This window comes from Centroberyx affinis, unplaced genomic scaffold (genome assembly GCF_046629955.1).
Source record: "Centroberyx affinis isolate AG114_WGS23_722 - 3 ecotype Tasmania unplaced genomic scaffold, CSIRO-AGI_Caff_v1 ptg003753l_1, whole genome shotgun sequence".
Taxonomy (NCBI): domain Eukaryota; kingdom Metazoa; phylum Chordata; class Actinopteri; order Beryciformes; family Berycidae; genus Centroberyx; species Centroberyx affinis.
Window position 1 is genome coordinate 77501 of NW_027281630.1, and position 22801 is coordinate 100301.

The following is a 22801-nucleotide window of genomic DNA, read 5'->3' on the forward strand; positions in this document are numbered from 1 at the left end:
ATGACGGCAGCAAAAGAAAATCATAGTTCTACGTTGGCTACCTCCCCACCAAAGCATTGGTTACAAGCTCTCCTTGATGTGATATACTTGGAGTTGTCATCAGCAAGGGTTAATAGTGCTAAAACACAAACATTGGACATGTGGAGGAATGCTGCAGAGGATGTTAAAAGTCTGTTATTGACATGAATTTAAAGTGTCCTGGTGTTTTCTTTTTGTTTATTTTTCACCCCCCTTTTTCTTTTTCTTTTTTGTATAATTGCAATTTTACTTTGTTTGTACTTAATATCCTAAGCCTGATTATTTTACATTTAACTGGATATTGCTACTTTTATTTTAGGACCTGATCACTCTGTTTTGTGTGCCCCTTGGAGGGAGGGAGAGTAGGTGGGAGGGGAGTAGGGGGTGAATGTAATCTGTACTATTTTGTATGCTCCTGTGTATGTCATCCACCCCCTAAAAGGGAAATTTAAACATTTAAAAATAAAAAAACATTTAATTACAAAAAAAAGTAACATCTTGTGTGTTTCGTACAGAAACACTGACCAATTGGCCTTGACAAAATAATAACTTGTCTTCTAGAAGAAGGTGCTCACCTCTTATTACCCATCTCCTTAAAGTGCTAGAACTATCATTGGTTGTTCAGTCTTGTACATATGGCATTATACTTCTTGAAGAATAGCTTTATTATATTCTATCTATATTGACAAAATCATAAATATTCAACACTATAAAACTCTGCGTAATCATGCAGATTTTGAGTTCCTTGGCTCCCAACCTGCAGACTGAATAAACCTGTCAAACTGCCACTCTCTCATCCTGAGTGTTCTTCCACATTACATAACCCACATGTCCATGGAAGTCTTTCGTAACACAGTGTATTTAAAAATGGGTGTGAATCTGAAAGTACGGATTGTTTCTTCATTTTCAAAGGGTTACGTTCTTGGAAATACCAAGTTTTCTTCAATAGCAGCAATATGGAAACTCACACACACATACAGAAGACTGTTATTTTCCAAAGTCAGGCAAGAGAAATGTTATTCATTGCCCCTCCCAGCACCAGACTGACATTTGCCCCCCTACTTCTTTCATACACCATCTCCCACCCTTACATCTCCCTTACATCTCCCTGTCTGTCCTCCTCTCTTTTTCCCTTCATTCTCTCTCTCTCTCTCTCTCTCTGTCAGCCATCCCTCACTATACCAGCCTTCCTCACATCTCCCTCTCCCTCTCTCTCTCCCCCTCCCACCCTCCTCCGTCTCTGCGGTGAGTGAGAGAAGTGGCTGGTGGACGATAAAGTCGGGCAGATCTGCAGATACGGGCGCTTATGAATAAATGATGGTATTTGTCAAGAGAGGGCTGGATTTGCGCTGCGTTGAGGGACATGTAAATACACACATTTACTGCGAGTGTTTATGGGGTTAAAAAAAAAACAAGCACTGCATCCAATACCGCATTGTTTCCAACTTTATTAAGACACGGCGGCTCTGTAAACAAATTCTTTATCGTTTATTACCTTTAATTTAGCCTTTTATTCACAAGCTTATTCTATGCTTTATCCTATCATACGTTTATTGTCTTTAGATAATTCTGTTTCACCCCGCTCAGTGCTTCTCTCTCTCTCCCTGAATCCCCCCTTCATTTACTCTTTATTTCTCTCTCGCTCCGTGTATATCCCTCTCTCTTTCTCCATCGCTCCTTTCCCCGGTCTCATCTCCTCCCTCACCTTGACTACTTTATCTATCCAATATCCTCCTTGGTGTTTCTCCTTGTATTATATAATTTACAATGGAGAGTGACAGGAAAGATGAGAGAGTGGGGCGGGCAGGAGGTGAAGGATTTGAACCCAAAACACAGGGCTTCAAGATAATGGTAAAAACAAATTATGATTATTTTACTAGATATTGTGATCACAACTTTTAATCACAATTATCAATCTTGAGGACTTGGAGAACAAATCTAGGCTCATTATACAACATCCTGCATCTTCTATCAACATCTCAACTATTTTCAACTACAGCTGTGATTCTAAGTGTAATAAAATAAAATGTTTCTATTTAGCCAAATGATTATTAATTATGAAAAATAAAATTGCAGTATAATAATGTGACGTGATACCGTAAAACAGAAAAGGTAGGAAACCGTATAATGCACAAAACAAGTAGTTTATTTGCTATAAACAGTGCTGACAAATACAAGCACTTCAAAGTAATAAATATAAAATATACAAGTATAGGCTTAATTTAGCAGCTACTCAGATGCAACGCGTTTCAAACTTGCCACTCTTTGTATCAATCTTGCTGCACCGATTCCCATCTTTTCTATTTTATGTTCTCTGACCGATTGGCAAACCGATTTTTCCACTGCCTTTTTATGTGGATTCCTGGAAACTTTATCAATAAACATAGGAAAATTCTCTTTTTGCTTGCTGGGAAAATGAACTCTATGAACGTGAAAAGTGGCAAGCGTGCTTAGGCGACTTTCCCTGGATAAGCACATGTTAAAATAAAATAAATAAGTCATTCAGGGGATTCGGTGGCTTGCTCAAGGACTCCTCAGCAGGGCGGATGCTTGCCAACACGCAGCTTGGCCCGGTTCGTCCGTTTGAAGGACACTCCCTCTAACCACCGGGCCTCCCTGCCACCCACTACACAATTACACACGATTAATTGCACAACTCCACCGCGTCACAAGGACATGGTGTCCACCTTTGCCCGCTGAGCCACCAGGATGCTTCTGCTTCCTCTCTCTATGTTTTCCCTTGTCTTCCCTTACCATCTTTCCTACCATCTTACCTTTCTCCATGTATAATAAACCTTCCTCTCAACATCCATCTTTCCCTTCCTCTCTGTCTCCATCTCTTTCCCACTCTCTCTGCTCCCTGTTGTGTATCTCCTGTGAAGAGTTTGTGTAATCCCTCTTTCCTTCTCCCTCCCTTCCCCTCCCCTCCCCTCCCCTGCCTCCCTCCATCCTTTCATTTCTCTGTCCCTGTCAAGGGGTGGTGCATTCTAAACACATCTACACGCCATCTGGCCTATGGTGCTATTGGGTAGCGTGTAATGGGACCCTTAATCATCTATATTCTCTCCCTATCCCTGTCTCTCTCCCTCTCTCTCTCTCTCTCTCTCTCCCTCTTCCTCTCCCTCTCTCGTATGCTCTCCTGTTTTCTCACGCACTCTTGTTTTCCTCTCTCACTGACATTTTTTTTTGTTGTCCGTTTTTTTTGTCTTTGTTTCTTTAATTTTGTTTCTCTTCCTCTCTCTCTCTCACTCTGTCTCTCAGCACGAGTCATTATGGGCATTTAATCATACACTATTGCTGCACGATCGTGAGGAGGGCTAAGATTCACACCAGGAGATCAGTTGTAAACACACACACGCATTTGTATGCATGCTTGTATATGCATGCTTGTGTGTGTGTGTGTGTGTGTGTGTGTGTGTGCAAGTGTGTTTTGCTGGCAACAGCATTCCAAAGAATGACTAATATCTAGTTTCACTGAGGGTCAACATGTGGGAGGGTGGATGGGCAACGTGTGTGTGTGTGTGCGTGTGTGTGTGTGGCCCCTGTATCAGCATCACAACCAAAGAAAGTATAAATTATGCTTATTATGCTTAACTTATTACAAAATACATGAATTATGTTGTCATTTGGTGTAGAAATAAAGACATAAACATAACATAAAGACATATTTTATGTGGTTGAAATGGTGGTCAGGAAATAAAATTTAAATATTCTGCCATCACAATTTTTCTTTGAAAGCTTTGCAAGCTTTTGAATGGGTGATGCAAGGAATTGACATGTGGCTGTAAAAAAGTCGATATAAGATAAATCCATAGCTGGTAATATATGTTCCCGTATATTGACTGATATCTGCTCCAAAATCAAGTATCAAGTATGTGTGTGATTGTGTGTGTGTGTGTGTGTGTGTGTGTGAGCCCGGTTCTTACCTATGTCATAAGCCAGAAAGTCAGCGGAAAAGCACTTGGCTCCGTTGCTTAGCGACGTGTCGTTGTGAGTGTTTCCCCCGAAAACCAGCAATGTGCCACTCAGCAGCACCGCAGAGTGGAGGTACCGCGCCAAACCACTCTCCCTCAGGATCAGCCTGCACACACACACACACACACACACACACACACACACACACACACGCACACACACACACACACACACACAGAAACACATGCAGAGAGAAAGGTGCGACAAAAGAGTGTGAAAACAAGTTAGGAAAGTGTTAATGTGTCAATTATGAGTGTGAGTGTGTGTGAGTGTGTGTGTCTGACCGCATACATGTACAGTATGTGTGTGTGTGTGTCCGTGGTGCCATGTTATTGATGGCGTCTGTCTGAGTATTTGACCTGGCCTGTGGTGACTGCCCTCCACACCAACTGTTCCTTCATGAGAGCTGCACACACACACACACACACACACACACACACACACACAGAGATACTAGACATAGGCATTGTGGGAGGTCTCAATCTGCAGTGTGTGACCTTTGTGTGGTCAGAGGTGACATAGTGGAGGCCAACTGTGATGGCTATCCATGTCCACTTCATTCACTGCAGCCACTGTGACTTTCCACCTCAGCAGCTCTCTAATGCCTCGCAGCTCTTAAAGGAATACACCAAGTTTTTGAGCGATTGGACCTTTGGTAAACTTACCCGTTAAGGGACGAGAACATAGACACCAAAATCATCCATGTGGCCCCAGGTAGTGCTAACTAATGCTAACTCTTTACACTGTGTTGAGTGATAGTAGGAGTGACTAGCATTTTTCAAAGTAAAAAAGACTGACTATATTTCATGTACATTTTTGGCAATTTCTTACGTACAGTAAAACTGCCAGACTTAGCTGTATATAATTTAAAGGGTGACGGTTTCAGTTTCAGTCCCTCTCCGCCTACCCCTCTAGTTTAAAAAAATGCAATAAAAAGGGGCTTAGGGAGTAGCGGTGGAGAGGGAGGGGAAGGGGAGCGAGGGGGATCGGCTATCAAATTAATCTGATTACGTAGAGTCTAACTAAAGAAAGACACTACGAAACACCCAATGACGTTCACCTACTTTAGATTTTTAACCCCTGAAAAGAGAGAATTATCGATTTAGTGCCTAAAACATCAGCAGTTCACCATATGCTCCGCATATATGTGGAGGTAATGCCTAGTATTTTTGTTTTTTATCTCAAACAACACCTAGATATCAGTTTTTTATCTTTGCTTAGATTGCAGATTGCACAGGCACTTTCTTTCTTTCCCAGTCTCTACCAGGACTGGTTTTTATCTTTGTTTATTCCTATCTGTTTTTAGTCTGTTATCGTGCTTTTTTAGAATTTTTATTTGTACCTTACTATTTCGTAATGTACCCATTGGAAGCTACTGTACATCAGAATTTCCTTCCGGATCAATAAAGTATTTACCTATCTATCTATCTATCTATCTATCTATCTATCTATCTATCTTAACATCAAAACATATTTTAGTGTTTCTGACCCCTTTAAGATTGCTTAGCTTTAGCTGCAAGTTCACCTGTTCTAACTTTTGAGACTATGTTAGTTGCCTACTAGCAAGATACATAGTGTATGCTAAAGTGTAAAGTGTCTCTCAAACCTCCCCAACCTGAGTTTCCATGTCTCTTGCACCAAAGACTCAGGGAAACTAATTTGATGTAGCCTCCAATCATATTGGCCCAGTAGATGTATTTCATTCTATATAGTCCTACTGTGGGTGACTGCAGTCCATTTAGCTGCAGCAGAGTAAGTGATGTATTTGTTGTGAGTACATTTTCTAACTGAGCCATTGTATGTTCGTGCAGCTATTTCACTCAACTTGATGGTGAACTGCAAGCCAAATGCTAATAGTTTGCAATCCAATTAGTCAAGATTTGAGTAATGTAAAATGCCCTCCTTCCTTCATAGAGTTTGTTGAGAGCTTTCTGATTATACTGCAATGCTTTGAAGATTTTTACGTCGGGTGGGAGTTAGAACAGGTAGAATACCTAGAGGAGCTTTGCAAATGTTTAGGGTTGGAAATTTTGAATGTCTGCAAGCTTAAGTGACACCTGACTCTGACAAGAAATTACATTTGGAAAGTGAGTGCAACAGAGAGACAGAGAGTGTTTGTGTGTGTGTGTGTGCTTGTACACGTGTGTGTGTGTGTGTGTGTGTGTGAGTGAGTGAGGGAGGGAGACTGATAGAACGTAGTGTCCTCTTTCACCCATCCATCTGCTGTAGGTCAACTGAGGTCTGCCCTCCTGTCATACGTATCCCTCCATTCTCTCACCCTCTTCTCCTCTCAATTTCTTACTCTAATGCTCTACTTTTCCTTTCCCTCTCCTCTGACACAGTACATACACGTCTTGGAACAAATGAATCAGTTCCTGAAGCCCTTCATTCAATATCTCTGAAATATAGAGCATCCAGTCTGTAAATATGTTATTATTTTGTCAGCCAAAGACTTAAATTAGCTATGTTAGCTACTAGAGTTGACAAAAACACCATAATCTTGAATGCTGTGCTATCACTCATTTTTGAGTATTTGTCATTTTCTGTTCTGGGGCAAGCCTCCCAAAGAATAGCCCTAAGACTATAAGCATTGTTATCTCTATTTCAGCTACATCATTGTTTTCAAGAGTTTTCAACACTTGTTTTCAACACTTTTTAGTTCTGTCACATTCAAGGTAACAGTAACCCCAGTTGGAGAGCTTAAGTTGAAATGTAGTCAGTCATCAGTAATCAGTTTTCCACATTGGCTATACACTATGAACTAATGCAACCTCTCTTTGCTGTGTCTGGTGTAATGATGTTTAATAATGCCATTCAGCTGCCAATGTCAATATTCATGGATAGCCTCAGCAATATGCATAGTCATGGACTGCACACACGATGAGCATGCATGAATATTTTATGCACTACTGCGGCGGCACCAGTGTGCGCAGTGTTGTGACTCTAGTGCCTCTGTGAATGTACGAGGTTTATGTACTGATAGTGGTAAAAGTGATTCATGTAAGAACTTAGCCAAGGACAGTCCAATGTTTAAACTCACCCTGGCAGGTCATAATGTCTGTGCAAATGGAGCAGCTGATCATAAAGCAGCACTTTCACCTTTTCTATTAGTTCATAATCGGCGCATATAAGATTAGATCTCACTCATCCAAACTCACAGTGTCAACAATGAGCGCATTAGGTACGGCAATCACCTTTCTTAAAATGATCTATCTCTCTTACACACTCTCTCTCTGTCTCTTGTTTCTATCGCTCTCTACAGGCACAGACACACAGCTTGTGAAAAACACAAACCAATGTGTGTGTGTGTGTGTGTGTGTGTGTGTGTGTATGTGTATGTAGTAAGCTACATGAGAGCTGACATGGTGGTAATAGAGGGGCTGCGGGAAGTGTCGAAAACAGTTTGCTCTGCTGCCGGTGTTCCACACTCTCAAACAAGCTCTAGTACATCTGACAAGGGGCGCACATAAACACAAAAGTACACACACACACACACACACACACACATACTTATGCAGATATATTTATACTTACAGTATTCTCGTGCATACACAGATGCACTTACAAACACACACACAACCAGCACACACACACACATTCCCTCATCCCTCATCCCCTCACCCCCTACCACACCTCTCTCTCTTTCTCTCTCTCTCTCTTTCATACACACACACACACACGCACACACACATGCACACACAACCTCCAACCCCAACATGTGCACACACACAAACCCTCTTTTCTCCTCCACATGCAAACTCAGCAAGCATTTGACTTACAGTTACATGCAGCAAGTGGCCAAGTGTAACATCTGTAACTCAAATGAGCTCAACATTTTCACAGTACAGTGTTGTGACAAAGTAAAAACTCATATTAAGACAGCTTTGGAAACTGTTTTGAACTGATAATCAGGAAGATATTCAGGTCCCGAATTCCAAAAAATGATGCAGGTAGCAGCTATGGGCGATTCGGACGTCATCTCAACTTTCAAAATGTTTGCTGGGAATACAGACGCACACATTCATCCATAATGTCCCTCTGCGCTCTCACCATGTGCGTGTGTGGACGTGGTAGCGGTACATGTGGTCCACCAGGCCGTATTTGTTGTTGTTGAGAGCCTTGTAGCCGCCGTGGACGAACACACAGCCGCTGGCCTTGTCGTACACGCTGCTGTGGCCGTAACCCCCCTGCACCACGGCTCCGCTGGCAGACACAACCTGCCAGGAGTTCGACCCTGGGGTGCAAAGAGAAAAGGGAGCAGGAGTGAGAGAGAGAGAAAGAGAGAAAGGGGGGTTGATTAATGCAGTACTCAGGGACAAAGATCAGAGTTGATAGCTTAAAAAGTTTTTGATGCTTTGGCAATATTGGCCTTCCACATCCATGCCAAAAAGCAAAGCACTTTTAATTCTGGCGCTGAGAGAGAGAGAGAGAGAGAGAGAGAGGGGGAAAGAGAGGGACAGACGGAGAGAGTGAGCCAAAGAGGAAGAGAGGCCAGAGGAAATTAGAATTTATTGAATTTAAAAGTGCCCCTTTATTAGACTGGCGTGATGCATACAGATTCATTCAGGTGCATGCAAAACGTTATTAAAAAAACAGGCAGGAATTACATCATCCAGCCTGCCCCCGTTAAAGAGGAGACACAACGCAACAAACAAAACCCTTAGAAGTAGGGGAAAGAGAAAGCAAAAAACTTCAAAAGCGCGAGACAACGTGCCGTGATCTAGAACTGTACACGGCACACCCCCGAGACCCACTGTAGTACTGAAAGCAGAGAGAGAAACAAAGAGAGAGAGAGACAGAGAGAGAGACAGAAACTCAGTCAGAAAGAGAGAAATCGGAAGAGAAAGAGCAAGACGGAGAAAGAAGAGAGAGCCAGAGACAGACACACATAGACAGAAACAAGAGACCGAGAGAGAGAAATGAAAGAGCGAGTGAGAGCAAGACAGAGAGAGAGAAACAGAAAGGCAGATATAAAGAGATGACAAGAAAGTAGAAGGTCAACCCTTATCTCATCCCTGTCAGTTAATTGCTGGGAACCTGCCGCACCAAGTGGTCATTAAATCCTTTTACCTCATATTTTACACTCCGCTTCAACTCCCCTCTATTCATTTCCAGGTTGCACTGACTCTTACTCTCTCCTTCTGAAGCCTAATGATGTTCGGTGTAGAGTTATGCTGTGACATTGTCAGAGGGAGAGAGAGGGGGAGGGAGGGGGAGCCGGGCGAAGATGAAAGTGATAGACAGATGAGGGGAGAGAAGGGAAGGAAAGGTGAGGTGGAGGAGCAGGGAGGGAGGGAGGGAGGGAGGGATGACGGAGATTGAGAGGGAGGGATGAGAGAGGGGGTCAAAGAGAGAGGCCGGCAGATAAAAGGAAAGGGAATGAGGGAGCAACGGAGAAGGAGGCGAGGAGGGATGAGAGAGTGTACTAGAGACAGAGAGAGAGAGAGAGAGAGTACGTGTTAGAGAGAAAGACAGAGAGTGAGGGATAAGAGGGAGAGAGAGAAAAGGATGACAGGGAGGTAGAGAATCCAGTGGATTCATTAATCATTGTCTTCTCCCAGACACTCTGGCCTGGGTGCCACCTCTTCTTAATGACCGCTCTACGTGTGTGTGTGTGTGTGTGTGTGTGTGTGTGTGTGTGTGTGTGTGTGTGTGTGTGTGTGTGTGTGTGTGTGTGTGCGTGTGTGTGTGTGCATGTGTGTGTGTGTGTGTGTGTGTGGGTGCATGTGGATGTATGCATGTGTGTGTATGGATGTGTGAGCACAACTACAAGTGCATGTGTGTATTCCTTTCCCTTCCCACAAAGACCATATTTTGGAGTGGAGAGTGTTTGCGTGTGTGTGTATGTGTGTGTGTGTGTGTGTGTGTGTGTGTGTGTGTGTGTGTCTCCAGAATGTGTCAAAGATCCAGCTCTAATTTCAGTGGCTGGTCTTACAACACTGGACTACACCGCCATCTACTGGCTATATAGAAAACACTAAAACTAACCCCTAACTTATAATCAAAAACATTTAAACTTGAGAAAGAGAGAGAGAGAAAGAGAGAGAGAGAAAGAGAGAGAGAGAAAGAGAAAAAGAGGGAAAGAGAGACCTGAGGAAAATATGCATTGAATACATTTTAAATATTTGGAAAAGATAAAGTTTTACAAAAAAGAAATGTTAATTAAGTTATGAGGAGCATGCTTATAATAGCTGATAACGTTAATATGATTCTAAAGTGAATTTAACTTTCTTTCATGCTTGCAAACTTTTTGTAAGAGTTAAAAGTTAAGGTGAGTCTCATTTTGAAGTAAAATAACTGAAGAGAATCTTTCACTGAAGAGTGAAAGAACTGAAGAAATTTTGTATGTTAACAATGTAAAGAATCATTTTCGGTTCTGAGTAAATAGTTTATGTCATGGATCCAAACCAGCCCTGTTTGTCATATTAAAGTTTAAATCCTCTCAAAAACAGAATTTGTGTGTTATTTTTGCCATCTTGGACAATTCGACTAAATGGCCCTGTGTAGCTCAATGAGTTGAGCATGACAGTAAAACTACCAGGAGAAGCTGATTCCCACTTGGCTGTCCTCCATGCTTAACACTGAACATCAACGACTCTCTATCAACATTAGAAAGCCAAGAAACAATGCATGATGTGATGATGAGATGCTCTACTGACAAAGAATGGGTGGCCAAATGGGTGGAATTTTTGTTTGAGCTTTTACACCCAAAAGAGCTTTCTTTCACAGCAGGGCTACCATTTCTCAACCACAAAATTGTACCCATATCCCAGGAAAATTGCCTCAGGTACCGTCACAGTGACTGTGAAGTCATTCTGCTGTTAACTTTCAAGGGAGCAGCTCCAGAAAGTGTAGCTTCCAGACAAACTAGTTTGACTCCCTCGCTTTTGGAGAGAATTGTTTGAGGTCAAAATCTGAGATGTAACTGTCTGAGATCAAAAGAATAAAAGCTAAGCTAAAGCTAAAACCTCAGGAGCTGGGGAAAAAAGCCTGATTTTCAGATTTCAGATTTCTGCATTGAACATGTTTTAAATTTGTTCTCTTGGACCTTCGGGCCATGAAACTTGTTCTACCCATAAAGGACCATGTGGATGAGTTGTAAGATTCTTCAACAGCAGCAATAACTGCATTTTTGAAGTTTTACATTGGATTTTCGCCCCTGCCTTAGCAACCACAGTGCTCTGCTGTGTGTTTAATACATGTATCTAGTGGACCTGGGTTAGAATCCCGATTCCCACTAGTGACCATTTTAAAACATTGCCTCCGGAAATGTCAACAACTTGAAGAGTCCTTCTGTTTGACTCACATCAATGAAAAGCAATTAAACAATCACCTAAAAAAAAACAAATAAAGCACAGTCAGCTGTGCCACTCACTGATATTGTACTCCTGAACTTTGCTGATGTAGCTGTAGATTGGCGAGTAGCCAAAGAAGATCAGCATCACCGGCTCGCCGTTGGCCAGCTCCACCATGTGGGCAGAGTGGCCCTCCAGGGCGTAGGGGGGAGGCGGGGCGGGTTGCCGCGGTGACCAGGTGCGTCGGGGGATGTTGAACACCCACATCTCATCTGTCACGTTGGCCGACCCTGCTTCCAGTTTCCCGCCGAACATGTAGATGTCATCCTGCAAGACAGACAAGTCAGAGTGGATGGTGTGTGTGTGTGTGTCAGTGTTTGTGTGTGTGTTTGTGTTTCATACACACTCAAATACACAGACATACCCTTCGCCACATACCATCCCCCAACTCATACACACTTTTGCTATGGAAGCCTTTTACTTTAAAGTGGAGATCCTCTAATTTTTGGTGCTTAGCGGTCATTGCAGTGTTTCTGCACTGCACTTCCCCAAGATTACTTGTCAATCAAACAGTGTCTCCGATACTGTGACATCTTCTTTCTTGGATTTTCTGTTGATGAAAAGCATCGCTGGTTTCTTTGTCTATTCAGTCAGTTGCTGCATGCTAACCACCCAGTTCCTCTTCTATTTATTCCAAACAAACTGCTGTTGATGCTGCTGGAAATAAATAACGCAGAGGATTTTACCCGAAAGACCTACCCAGCATTGGATATTTAGAACTCCAAATGTAAAAGCTTTCATGAACTGGGTCAAATCACTATGTTGTTATATCAATCGGCGATAGAGAATAGCAAAACATTTATGTATGTGAAAGTGGCAAAGGCTATTACTTTAAAAAACACATAAGCAACGGAAGGAGGGCCTTCTGAAAACATGCCTACTGGTCTGTTTTCTGTTGCCAAAGTTCAAGCAGTAGGGGGACGGCTGGAAAAATCCACACTTGGACTGACCTTGACTCTTAATTTCAACAGGAGGGAGAGAGAGAGAGAGAGACAGAGAGAAAGAGAGAGAGAGACAGAGAGAAAGAGAGAGGTGAATGGTTTTCCAAGGTATATTAGGAACTGGTGAGTTACCCACTTGACAGGAATTGGTGTTTGTGTAAGCATGCATGCGTCCTTTTGTGTGTATCTGTGTGTATGTGTGTATGTGTGTGTGTGTTTGTGTGTGTGTGTGTGTGTGTGTGTGTGTGTGTGTGTGCAGTTGCTCTTGTTCTTTGACCCGGGAAACCTATTGTAAATCTCCCTGCTTCTCGCTGTTTTCATTCCAGCGCAGCTCTACCTGAGGAGAACCTCCTCATAGTTGTTGTTCATTTATATGGTAATAGTGGATTTGGCCTACAAGGTGGAATTTATGCCTTGGAGAGGAGAGGAGAGGAGGGGAGAGGAGAGGAAGGGAGAGGAGAGGAGAGGAGAGGAGAGGAGAGGAGAGGAGAGGAGAGGAAAGGAGAGGAAGGGAGAGGAGAGGAGAGGAGAGGAGACACAAACACACATATAAAAGACTGCAGCATGCTGTTCAGTCAGTCTAATCCTAGAGAACGGCCAACAGCCACACACTCACACACACACACACACACACACACACACAAAAGGGTATTTGGTACATTAAAATGTTCTGAATAAGAAAACATATTACTAACTAACTAATATTAAAATATATTATTTATATATTGCATATTAACTGTAACTGTAATTAGGTGTTTAATTGCATGTATCAAAAGAGGAATTCCAACAACTAAGCACAATTAGGATGCATTCTGGCATTGCCATACTATATGCTCATTATATACTTTTTGTAGACTGGACAATTCAGACGGTTCACGTATAATGAGGCTCTACTGTAGTGTATGTGCATTGAAAGCACCCTAACACATAGCCTATACTTTAAACTTACAACAACTAAATTATTAGTACAGTTACAGTGAGTGTAGTTTCAGAAATGGAAAGCAACACAGACTGGAATACGGTTTCTTCAATTTAATTGAGTTCTTGTTCTTGATCTTGTTAACTGAACCCGAAAAAGTGAACTGCACAGAGAACAGAAAACAGTAACAAAGATTCATCCTGAAAATTACTCAATACGCTTGTCATGTACCTGCTGTGTGAGTATAACTCAACAGAAAGTTAAGTGGGTGGCAGTTGATTTTCATTGACAAGCTGTCAGAAAAGATGAGTTATCAGCAACAGAACTGCTGTTTCTGGCTTGTGCCTGTGACAGATGGGGCTTCTACATCATAACACCGCTTGATTGGATGATATGGCTTCACGTTCATTATCTTGTACATGGCCAGGACAGAAACCATCTGGGAGTCACACTTTGTCAACATTTACTTTCTGTCGCCATGATATATCTGATAATGAGGCAGATGTGTGACTTTTATATCAACAGTTAAGACAAGACTCAGATACTAGCAGACCTCAACAATGTTAAGAGCAATGTGACTACTGTAAAGAAATTCTCATTGCCATCTGGGTCTAAGACCTTCTCTGCAGAGTTTTGATTCAATGCCCAAACCCAATTAGATGTGAATCGACCCGAATAAGTTTGGCTCTAATTTTTCAGAATTCCTTCTGGCTTGATCATGGCAGCTTTTGATTTCTGCTCCTATTTTTATTATTTTGCTACAGATCATCATTAGCTGGTTGCCAGAAGCAATTGCTATTCTTCCTGCTTACCAAAGAAAACACAATCAGACAAACATGTGACATTGTGATAATTGTCACAGAAAGACAATCTTCTCCTTCACAAAGCCACATTGTTATGCAGTGACTCACTTTTCCAAACCTTGATCATTCCTGTTGGTGTTTAATTGGATTCACGCTCAACCCTGTCAAACCTCTAGCTTTGTTGGCCCAATCAAAAGTCTACTTGCCTTGTTTTGTTCACTACACCTCCGATATTGCACATGTTTTTTTGGTTGTAAGTAGAAGAAAGTGGAGGAGGATAAGCCCTTAAAGCTTAACCAACACACTCTAGTATGCACATTAGTATATGTTATTGCACCCTTGCAACATGCCAGCAATAAGCTATGGTATCTCCTGCTTGTGGTGCAGTAATTACAACATTAGCAAGGAGTCACCTAAAATACCAGGGTCAAGCTCGAGGGTGAGGGGTGAAGAGTCAGCAGGTCTGGATGGATGTCTCTGTTACTCTCTGGGGTAAAAATAAAACACACCCTGCCTCAAAGAAACCCATACCAAATTGTCCAGTGTGTGTGTTTTGTGTGTATGTGTCTGAGTATGCAAGTCTGAGAGGGCTCTACGTCGATGAAGTTTAGTAATTCCTTTCATCTCGCCTTCAGCGTAACGGAGATGGTGTGATGTCCAAGCTTGGCTGTTTAGTAAGCTGGCCTGAGACACCTGAAGATATGAGTTATTGCTGGGCACAAATCGTCAGGCTTTGGTCTGCCACACTGACCTCCCCGGCTCAAATCTCATCTTCATCACACAAGAAGACAGAAATTTGTCTGCAACCCCCCCCCCCCCCCTCCCTCAGTATTACATTGCTTTTAACAGACACAGTAAGCATGCGTCCAAGTATCTGGAAAGTGATCAAAAAAGTTTAAAACAGCACTTTCTTTGTTATGACTCATACAAATGTGTAGGCAACTAAATATTTCACATAATTTACCTTTACTAATCTTACAGTACGTGTCCTATTTGCTCAGTTCCTCATTGCAAGAACTTGAGAAGCCGGTGGTAACATATTATAGGTAATAATTTCATACAAATTTAGAATTCTCCAGGTAAAAACTTCACCTGTTCACGCCAGTAATCTCTCTACACAAACCGATTGGCCCATTTTATGCTTGCTATGGCTGATCTTCAGGCCTTGATCCAGATTTTGACAAGCACTGCTTTAAGTAACTAAAATGTTAAGTGTATTTTATGTATTGAGGCAATTTAAGAGCAGTTTAAACCTTAGGTAGTCCAGTGAGAGGAACTCTCAGAGCTACTTAAACTTTCAAGTCCTGAAGCACTATTTAAGCACTGGGAACAGATAAACATAATAAAATGCTTTAAACAGTTCAAAGCTCTGTGTATGTGCAGCTAACGGTGACATCCAGCAGAAAGTCAATTTGTCCTGCGCTTTAAAAACACAAGGTGCATTCCAAACCACCTTTAAAGCTAAAATGGTTAATGCACTCTATAAATAAGACGCAATGCCACATCATATTTAGAAAATCACAGATTACACCAGTGCTTGATAGCAGGAGTAAGCCTGTTAGCCTACGGGACACCTTGAATATTTAAGAGTGGCAAGGAACAAGATGTACACAATCTGAGGTAGCTCCTGATTTACAAGCCTATTCAGATTCAGAGATGACACACACACACACACACACACACACACACACACACACACAGATATATACAGAAATATACACACAGCTAGACTTCAGTTCAGACACTGGCCAAACTACTTTGTTTTAGTGATGCTGTTTTCAAGCCAGACTGACTCTTCATCAATCAAAAAAAAAATTAGACCACCAAGAGGTCAGCACACACACACACACACACACACACACACACACTCTCACACACTGATCCTCATGGGGCCAAAGGTGAGAACATCAATCTTTCTGCCATGTTACCTGTCACAATCCTCATAGCTTCTCTCAGCCTACCAGCCAAAGAAGTGTATGTGTGTGTGTGTGTGTGTGTGTGTGTCACACACACACACATATATCATATATACATTATATATACATCATATATATATATATGATGTATATATATGATATGATGTTTATATGATGTGTATATATATATATATATATATGTAAATGGGGTAGTGACGTGCAAACCACAAAGGTGGCTGTGTTATCTGTGTTCCAGTTCGCTGTGGCTTCAATTGTTTGAGGACAATATTCATTATTTAGTAGAGCCAGTGAGGGCCAGTGATGTGTCTGAACAGCCAGCACAGACCTGTAGTGTCTCTGCAGCAGCACATTAGCTGTATTACATGGTAAGCTTCAATCCAAAATGAGGACACTGACAAAATGGTTGCTGGCTTGCAGGTAAGCCATTTTATGGGTTACTATTAAAGTTACCATTAACGTTATGAGTCAAATTGTTTCCGTTTTGACACAATCATCTATGTTTTTGAAATACTGATTTTCAAAATGGATATGTAACCCTTAGTATGCGCTGCATGTGTCAATTAAATTGATCATAAGGTATATAGACCTTGTATGCATCAGGTATGATAGAGTATAATCATAATATAATCGTATGTTATATTGCCTATGATAAACCTTGTGAATCTATGAAGTATGTGTCAATATACCTGGTACAGAGCCAAGGAATGTCCATATCTTAGAGATGGGCCATTACTGACGGGAACCACATCCCATGTACTAGTTTCCAGGTTGTAGCTAGAGGGAGGAAGAGAGAGAGACTTGAGTGTAATAAATGATAAAAAATGGAGTCCAGACAACAGGTTTTCACTATCAAATATTTCCCAAACCCTAACCCCTGCCTTCAAAAATCAGTTGCACAAGAGCCAAAGCACGCTGATGGGTGAGATGGGTGTCTAGTACTTACTTGAGGACCATGTGGTAGTTGGAGTAGTTGAAGGAGTAGCCTCCCACCACCCACATCAGGCCGGAGTGGACCAGCGCTCGGTGGGACGCCCGGCCCAGAGACTGAGCTGACGGCTTGACGCTGGGCAGCACCCAGAAAGCTTCAGTGGAGGGAACAGAGAGAGAGCAGTCCGGACCTGGAGCAGAGAGAGAGGGACATTACTTATTATCAAATCAAACCAAATTTTATTTATATAACACATTTCATACAATGATAAACATAATTAAAATCAGTCCAGTCTCATGAAAAATACAGCCAGCAATAGAAAAGATACCCCACAACTGCAAAGGACAAAAGAACAGGAAAAGTATTGTTTAAAAAGTGTAAAAAAGTATTTCTTCATTCAAAAGCAGTAGTATGTTTTAGGTTTTCTCTTAAAACCCTCAAGTATTTCTGAGATATTACTTTATTGTTAGTTTATTACTTGCTTATTTAAATTTGCCACCAAAGACAATAAATTCTACAACTCTCTATTCATTATTCATGGGAAAAAAGTGATCAATGGGTAACAATGTAACAAAAATGTGAGATGAAAGAGAGTAAGATGGGGAAAGGAGGAGGGAGGGAGACAGAGAAACAGAGGAGATACATCCCTTTAAGTATGGAAGAACTGACAGATCTAACACATACACACAACATCACAAATGAGTTTTGTTTTGATAGATAAAGCAGTAGAAGACATCTGAAGTGAAACATACTGATCATGAAGCAAGTCGCCATAGCACCATCTACTGGTACTGACAAGACACTGAGAGGCTGGATCCATTCTATGTAATGCATAGTGCTGCTGATGGATGGAAAACTCATATCTCTAAAAAGTCAACTGTTTTAGGTAAATTAGAAAAACTGGCACTTTACTATTTATGTGCATGAATCGTTGGAATTGAACAATGGGGTTTTGAATGGGTTACATGGTCCTTAGAGTCTACGAATATACTCAGCACGTGGAAATTTATTCCACAAAGATGACGTAAACAAAAAAAGAAAAACACCAAAATAGGAGTTACAAGAAGGTCAAGCAACAGCCGTGAGATATAATCAGTATCATCCTTCACCAATGTTGTCCATTGACCTCCCTCCCTGCATATGGGGGGGATCAGTGAGGCCAAAATCATTAGGGGTTTTAAATGGGGTGTGTGGCTCTAATTAATGCCGTACACCCCCCATCAAGACAGGAACCTCAGCACTGTTTCCCCAGGTACAAATGAGGGTCAAGTACAAATATGGGGAGAAGAAACTAGAGAAATGCTCTGATTCATCGATGCAAACTGCATTGGAATATACTCTCCTCTAATTTTGGATGGATGGAGTGAGAGGAATGGAGGCTGGAGGTAGAGGAGACATGGAAGGGGAAGAGTGAAGGACAAATGGGAGAATATGGTCTTTTCATTAACACACAAAAACAGGTTTTCCGCTGTGACAGGAGAGTTGCTATGGCAACCAGCACCTTTATTACCCCGTTGTTTGTGCTTGTGTGTGCGTGCATATGAGTGTATGTGTGCGTGTGTGTCTGTGTGTGTGTGTGTGTGTGTGTGTGTGTGTGTGTGTGTGTGTGTGCGGCTGCCTTGAGGGTGTGTTCGCTAACTGTCCCCACCTCTCTCATTACCCGACCCAGCACAGACACGCACATCACTCTGTCTTCTATCAGGGAACAAACTGACAACTAGTAGTACTGTCATTATTACCGTCTTGATGGCTTTTGTGTGAATGCGAGGAGAAACACAGACAGACAGAGAGGGAGACAGATGGAGGAGGAAAAGAGATGGAGGGGGAGAGAATGAGGGAGAGGCAGACAGGTGGAGACAGAGTGAGAAATCAGACAGGTACTGCAGAGAGACATTTACGTAAAAAAAAAAGGTTATAGACTGTGGTTCTGTGTTTTTGGGTGTGTGTGTGTGTTTGCACGCTCACATGTTATTTTTCTTTTTGTGCACACTGCCCCTGATGTGTTGCTCAATTAAGGATGATCTTAGCTAAATTTATCATACATATAAATAGACTTACACAGCTATAAACAGAACATTACTCAACCAACTTTAAGTGTCACTGCTGACAGTTAAATGCAGTGATTTATAGCATTGCTATTTCCTTAATACATAAGATTACAAAGCAATCATTTAACCGGGAAAGAGTCAAATACAGCTAAGTACAGGGCTTTTAGTGTGCAATCATGTTGCAATTTCCTAAAAATGCCTAGATATGGCAATGTGTTCCAAAAATATGCAGACTTTAATCTTCCAATCAGATTTGTCTTCTTTCCCTCCCTGGGATATAATGTGGTGACGAGTCCACTAGATGTCACCATAATGAAAACCCTTGCCTTTTTTGAGCTGCACCCATAGACATGGAAATACGGTTGCACCTGAATTTAAATGGATCTGAATGTAAACGATGTATGTTGCTTGTCTTCTCATGTTAACTCCCCCGATGAAAGCAGCTTTGCCAAAGCATGTAAAAGAGCTACAGAAATAAAAGCTTTTTAACTTTTGCACCTAAAAGAGTACAGAGCTTCCTCAGGTATACAAGTTACAGCAGTGTATAGTGCTTGTTTCCCTTGTATGTAATTATGTCACTATATATGAGTTATTGATTTCTTTTTGCACTAATATCTCCACGACAAATTTGTGTACATTTCTTGTACATGGTGAATAACGTCACTCTTACTTATTCTTGATTAACACAAATACATATATCCATTCTGGTGGGAAAATATTACATAATATTTATTATTCAATATTCCAAAATTATAGATGATTACATTCTCCCAGTGTGGCTACTTTCTGAATAAATATCTTCAGAGAGTTAATAACTTCAACAATATTCCACTTTCATGCCAGGGTCTAACTTGGTGTCATATGTATCAAAGGAGGATAATTATTTTAAAATGAATGAAAAATACAGAATCTCCCTCCTCATCATGAGCATTTACAAGCATGTCTGCAGAATCAAGGAAGCTAAAATATCCAGATCAAAATATCGAGTGGAACGTGGCTTTGCTCCTGTCATCTGGTGTTTCTGCTTGTGCTGACAGCTTCTCTCCAGGAGGGGGCAGTGCTCCACCATTTTGCCCCACCAGACTGGAGCAGCCTGACATGACCGCTACAGTGTTTATCACAACCACAAACTACCCAGATATCTCGCACTAGTATCAGATAACATATTTTTGCAATATTTTTTCATCCTTGAAATGCTTTGAGGGTTTAGTGCAGTGTGCCAGGAATACCAGATAGGGGAAGTTTAAAAATTAAGAATTGTCACAATTGCACACAACCACAGGAATGATACAATATAATCTGATACTGTATAAATATTAATCTTTGCATGGCACTGAGTTTCAGACTGGCAGGGGCTTTGGATAGACTAGACAGTCAGCAGTTTAAACAGTCTTATAGATGCTACGTGGAACATTTTAACATCAATAAATCACTGCCACATTTATTTAAATAAGCTAAACAAATGACACCATCAGCGAGAAGACTGGCAGCGAGAAGACTGGCAGCCTCTACCAGCCTCTTCACTGCATTTTACATTTTGTGTCACCAGGTCAGATTTCACAGGAAATCAGCTGGATTGCTTTGCAGCACAAAGTGATGTTGCTTTGCGGCACGAAGCAGGAAGAGTCCCGCTGTTCTTCTAACGGGAAGCAGAGCTAAAGCTTTTCAGTGGCAGATAGTGGAATGAGTGAAAGGCCAATGGAAAAACAACTTCCAATATGTTTACCCTCTTCAGGAAAGCGAAAAAGAGAAAACTTTTGACCAATGGAGAAGAGATCTTCTTTGTGCAACTGGCATGAGATAGAGCCTCGCAATCTTCTTGACTATGGTCTCATTTGGTTTGCGGTAATTATACCAAGGTATTACAATACGATATTGATTTTTAAAAATGTCACACGTAGCACCTTTAACATGTTACTTGATGCACATGATGTAATGAATGAGTTAGTTCAGATATAACAGTTCCAACACATCTGAATCACAAATCTCTCTCCCTCTGCCCTTTCCTTCCACTCTCTCCTCCAGCCCCAGTCTTCTCCCCCCTCCCCCCAAAAGCCCAAGGGCCTAGAGTCACATCCCGCAGTCCTGGCTGCACCCCAACGCGCCAACCATACCTGGATGGGCCAAAGCCCAGCTCATTCATTCAATAAGCACTCGTTGGTTTCATCCATATCTCTGTCTTTAATCTCCCTGATTAAATTCTATTCGCTTCCCCGTCCCATTTGTCCCCGCTGCCTTACCTTGCCAGCTGTCGTTGCAGACGCAGAGCTTTTCTCCGGTCAGGTCACAGTAGCCGTGACCTGGGCTGCCACAGTTGTCCCTGCAGTAAGGGATATCACAGGCCTCGCCTTTCCAGTACTCCTCGCACTCACAGTACACGCAGCCTGACACCGAGTTCGCCGTACTGCATCTGCCGTGGCCCGAACAGTTGTTGGGACAAGAGTTTATCCTAGGGGAGAGAGAGTTGGACGGAAAGGCAGGGACGATCTTAAAAGTTATTTGTATGGCATTGCTGCTTTTTTTAGACAGTATTCGGTCGATAGTGACAGGACAGAAAGGGGGAGATCATGAGGGAGAGGGGGATCATCATCGAAGTCAGGATGTTGCAAGTACATTACGTGAGCCTCAACATCAGGCACCAGGACACCCCAGGGAGATGGAGCAAGAAACAGAAACAGTCGGAAAGAGAAAAAGTAGAAATGTAGCTTGATAGTAAGAGACAGACAAAGGGAGAGAAAAAAAAAAGAGATTGAAAGTGAGAGAGCATTAGATTTGAAAAACTGCTGAAAACGCAGCAAAAAAGATGACATTAGATATATAGAAAAATGGAAAAAGTGGAGAAAAATAGCCTACATTGATATTACACTGACATTACAAACATTAGAGGATGATTTCTGTCAGAGAGATAGAGATGTAAGGGAGGGGAAGAGAGCTGGGAGGAAGGAGTCAAGGACCAATGGTAGAACATCTTTTCATTAACACAAAAAGCAGGTTTGCTGCTGTGACAAGAGGGTCGTCATGACAACCAAAACCTTTATCTCCCCACTGTGTGTGTGTGTGTGTGTCTACGTATGTTTGTGTGTCTGTGTGTGTGAGCCTTGAGGCAGTGTGACTGTACACTAACTGTGCTCACCCTCACCATTTCCCCAACCCACCAAACACACAGACACACACAAAACACACACACACACACACACAATTCAATTTTCCATCAAGGAACAGACTGATTGGCTGCAACCGACATCTATTACTACAGTCATCATTACTGTGTGATGGCTTGTGTCTGTGAGAGAGAGAGAAGAGAGGGAGTGACAGGTTGTAGACAGCCTTATGGTGTGTGTGTGTGAGTTTGAGCCTGTGTCTGTGTATATTTGTGTATTTCTGGGAGAGACAGATAGAAAAGGAGAGAACGAGGGCAAGAAAGACCAGAAAGAGAGTGAGGGAGGGAGGGCAGGGAGGACGGAAAACAGAGACGGAAGGAGGGGAGACGTCTAGACATACGAGTAGGCTATGCTGAAACCGGTCAGGTTGTAGGCGGCGTCGCTGAAGAAGTGGAGCAGAGCGTAGCCGGACGTCGTCACTACCTCCGGGACCGTCTCATTACCCCTGCTCTCCGGTACCACTAGACCACTGACAGAGAGAGAGAGAGAGAGAGAGAGAGAGGAGAGAGAGAGAGAGAGAGAGAGAGGGAGAGAGAGAGAGTGAGCCCCCCAAAAAATAAAAGATTCAAAGCCACTTTTAAATGGCGCAATATTTTATGGACTGGTACTTTGGTCTGAATGTACCACTGGAGAGCTGTAAGATAAAAGGGATTCCATTAAAGGAATTGCAGACCCCATTAAAAATATGACAGTGATTAGCTTTAAAGTAAAATAAT

The 22801-nt window shown here is 42.0% G+C and overlaps 1 protein-coding gene across 1 annotated transcript in view; it reads right to left on the reverse strand.

Annotated features, from left to right (window-relative positions):
* LOC139662297 (attractin-like protein 1) overlaps nucleotides 1-22554 on the reverse strand; it is a gene marked incomplete at both ends in the record, with an annotated part of 90514 nt that extends 67960 nt beyond the window's left edge. Inside the window, 7 exon segments of the mRNA XM_071540948.1 lie at nucleotides 3945-4099; nucleotides 8044-8227; nucleotides 11369-11615; nucleotides 16635-16722; nucleotides 16892-17066; nucleotides 21165-21373; nucleotides 22426-22554. Coding sequence (XP_071397049.1) covers nucleotides 3945-4099; nucleotides 8044-8227; nucleotides 11369-11615; nucleotides 16635-16722; nucleotides 16892-17066; nucleotides 21165-21373; nucleotides 22426-22554 — 1187 coding nt within the window.
* Between the last annotated feature and the right edge of the window lie 247 nt (nucleotides 22555-22801).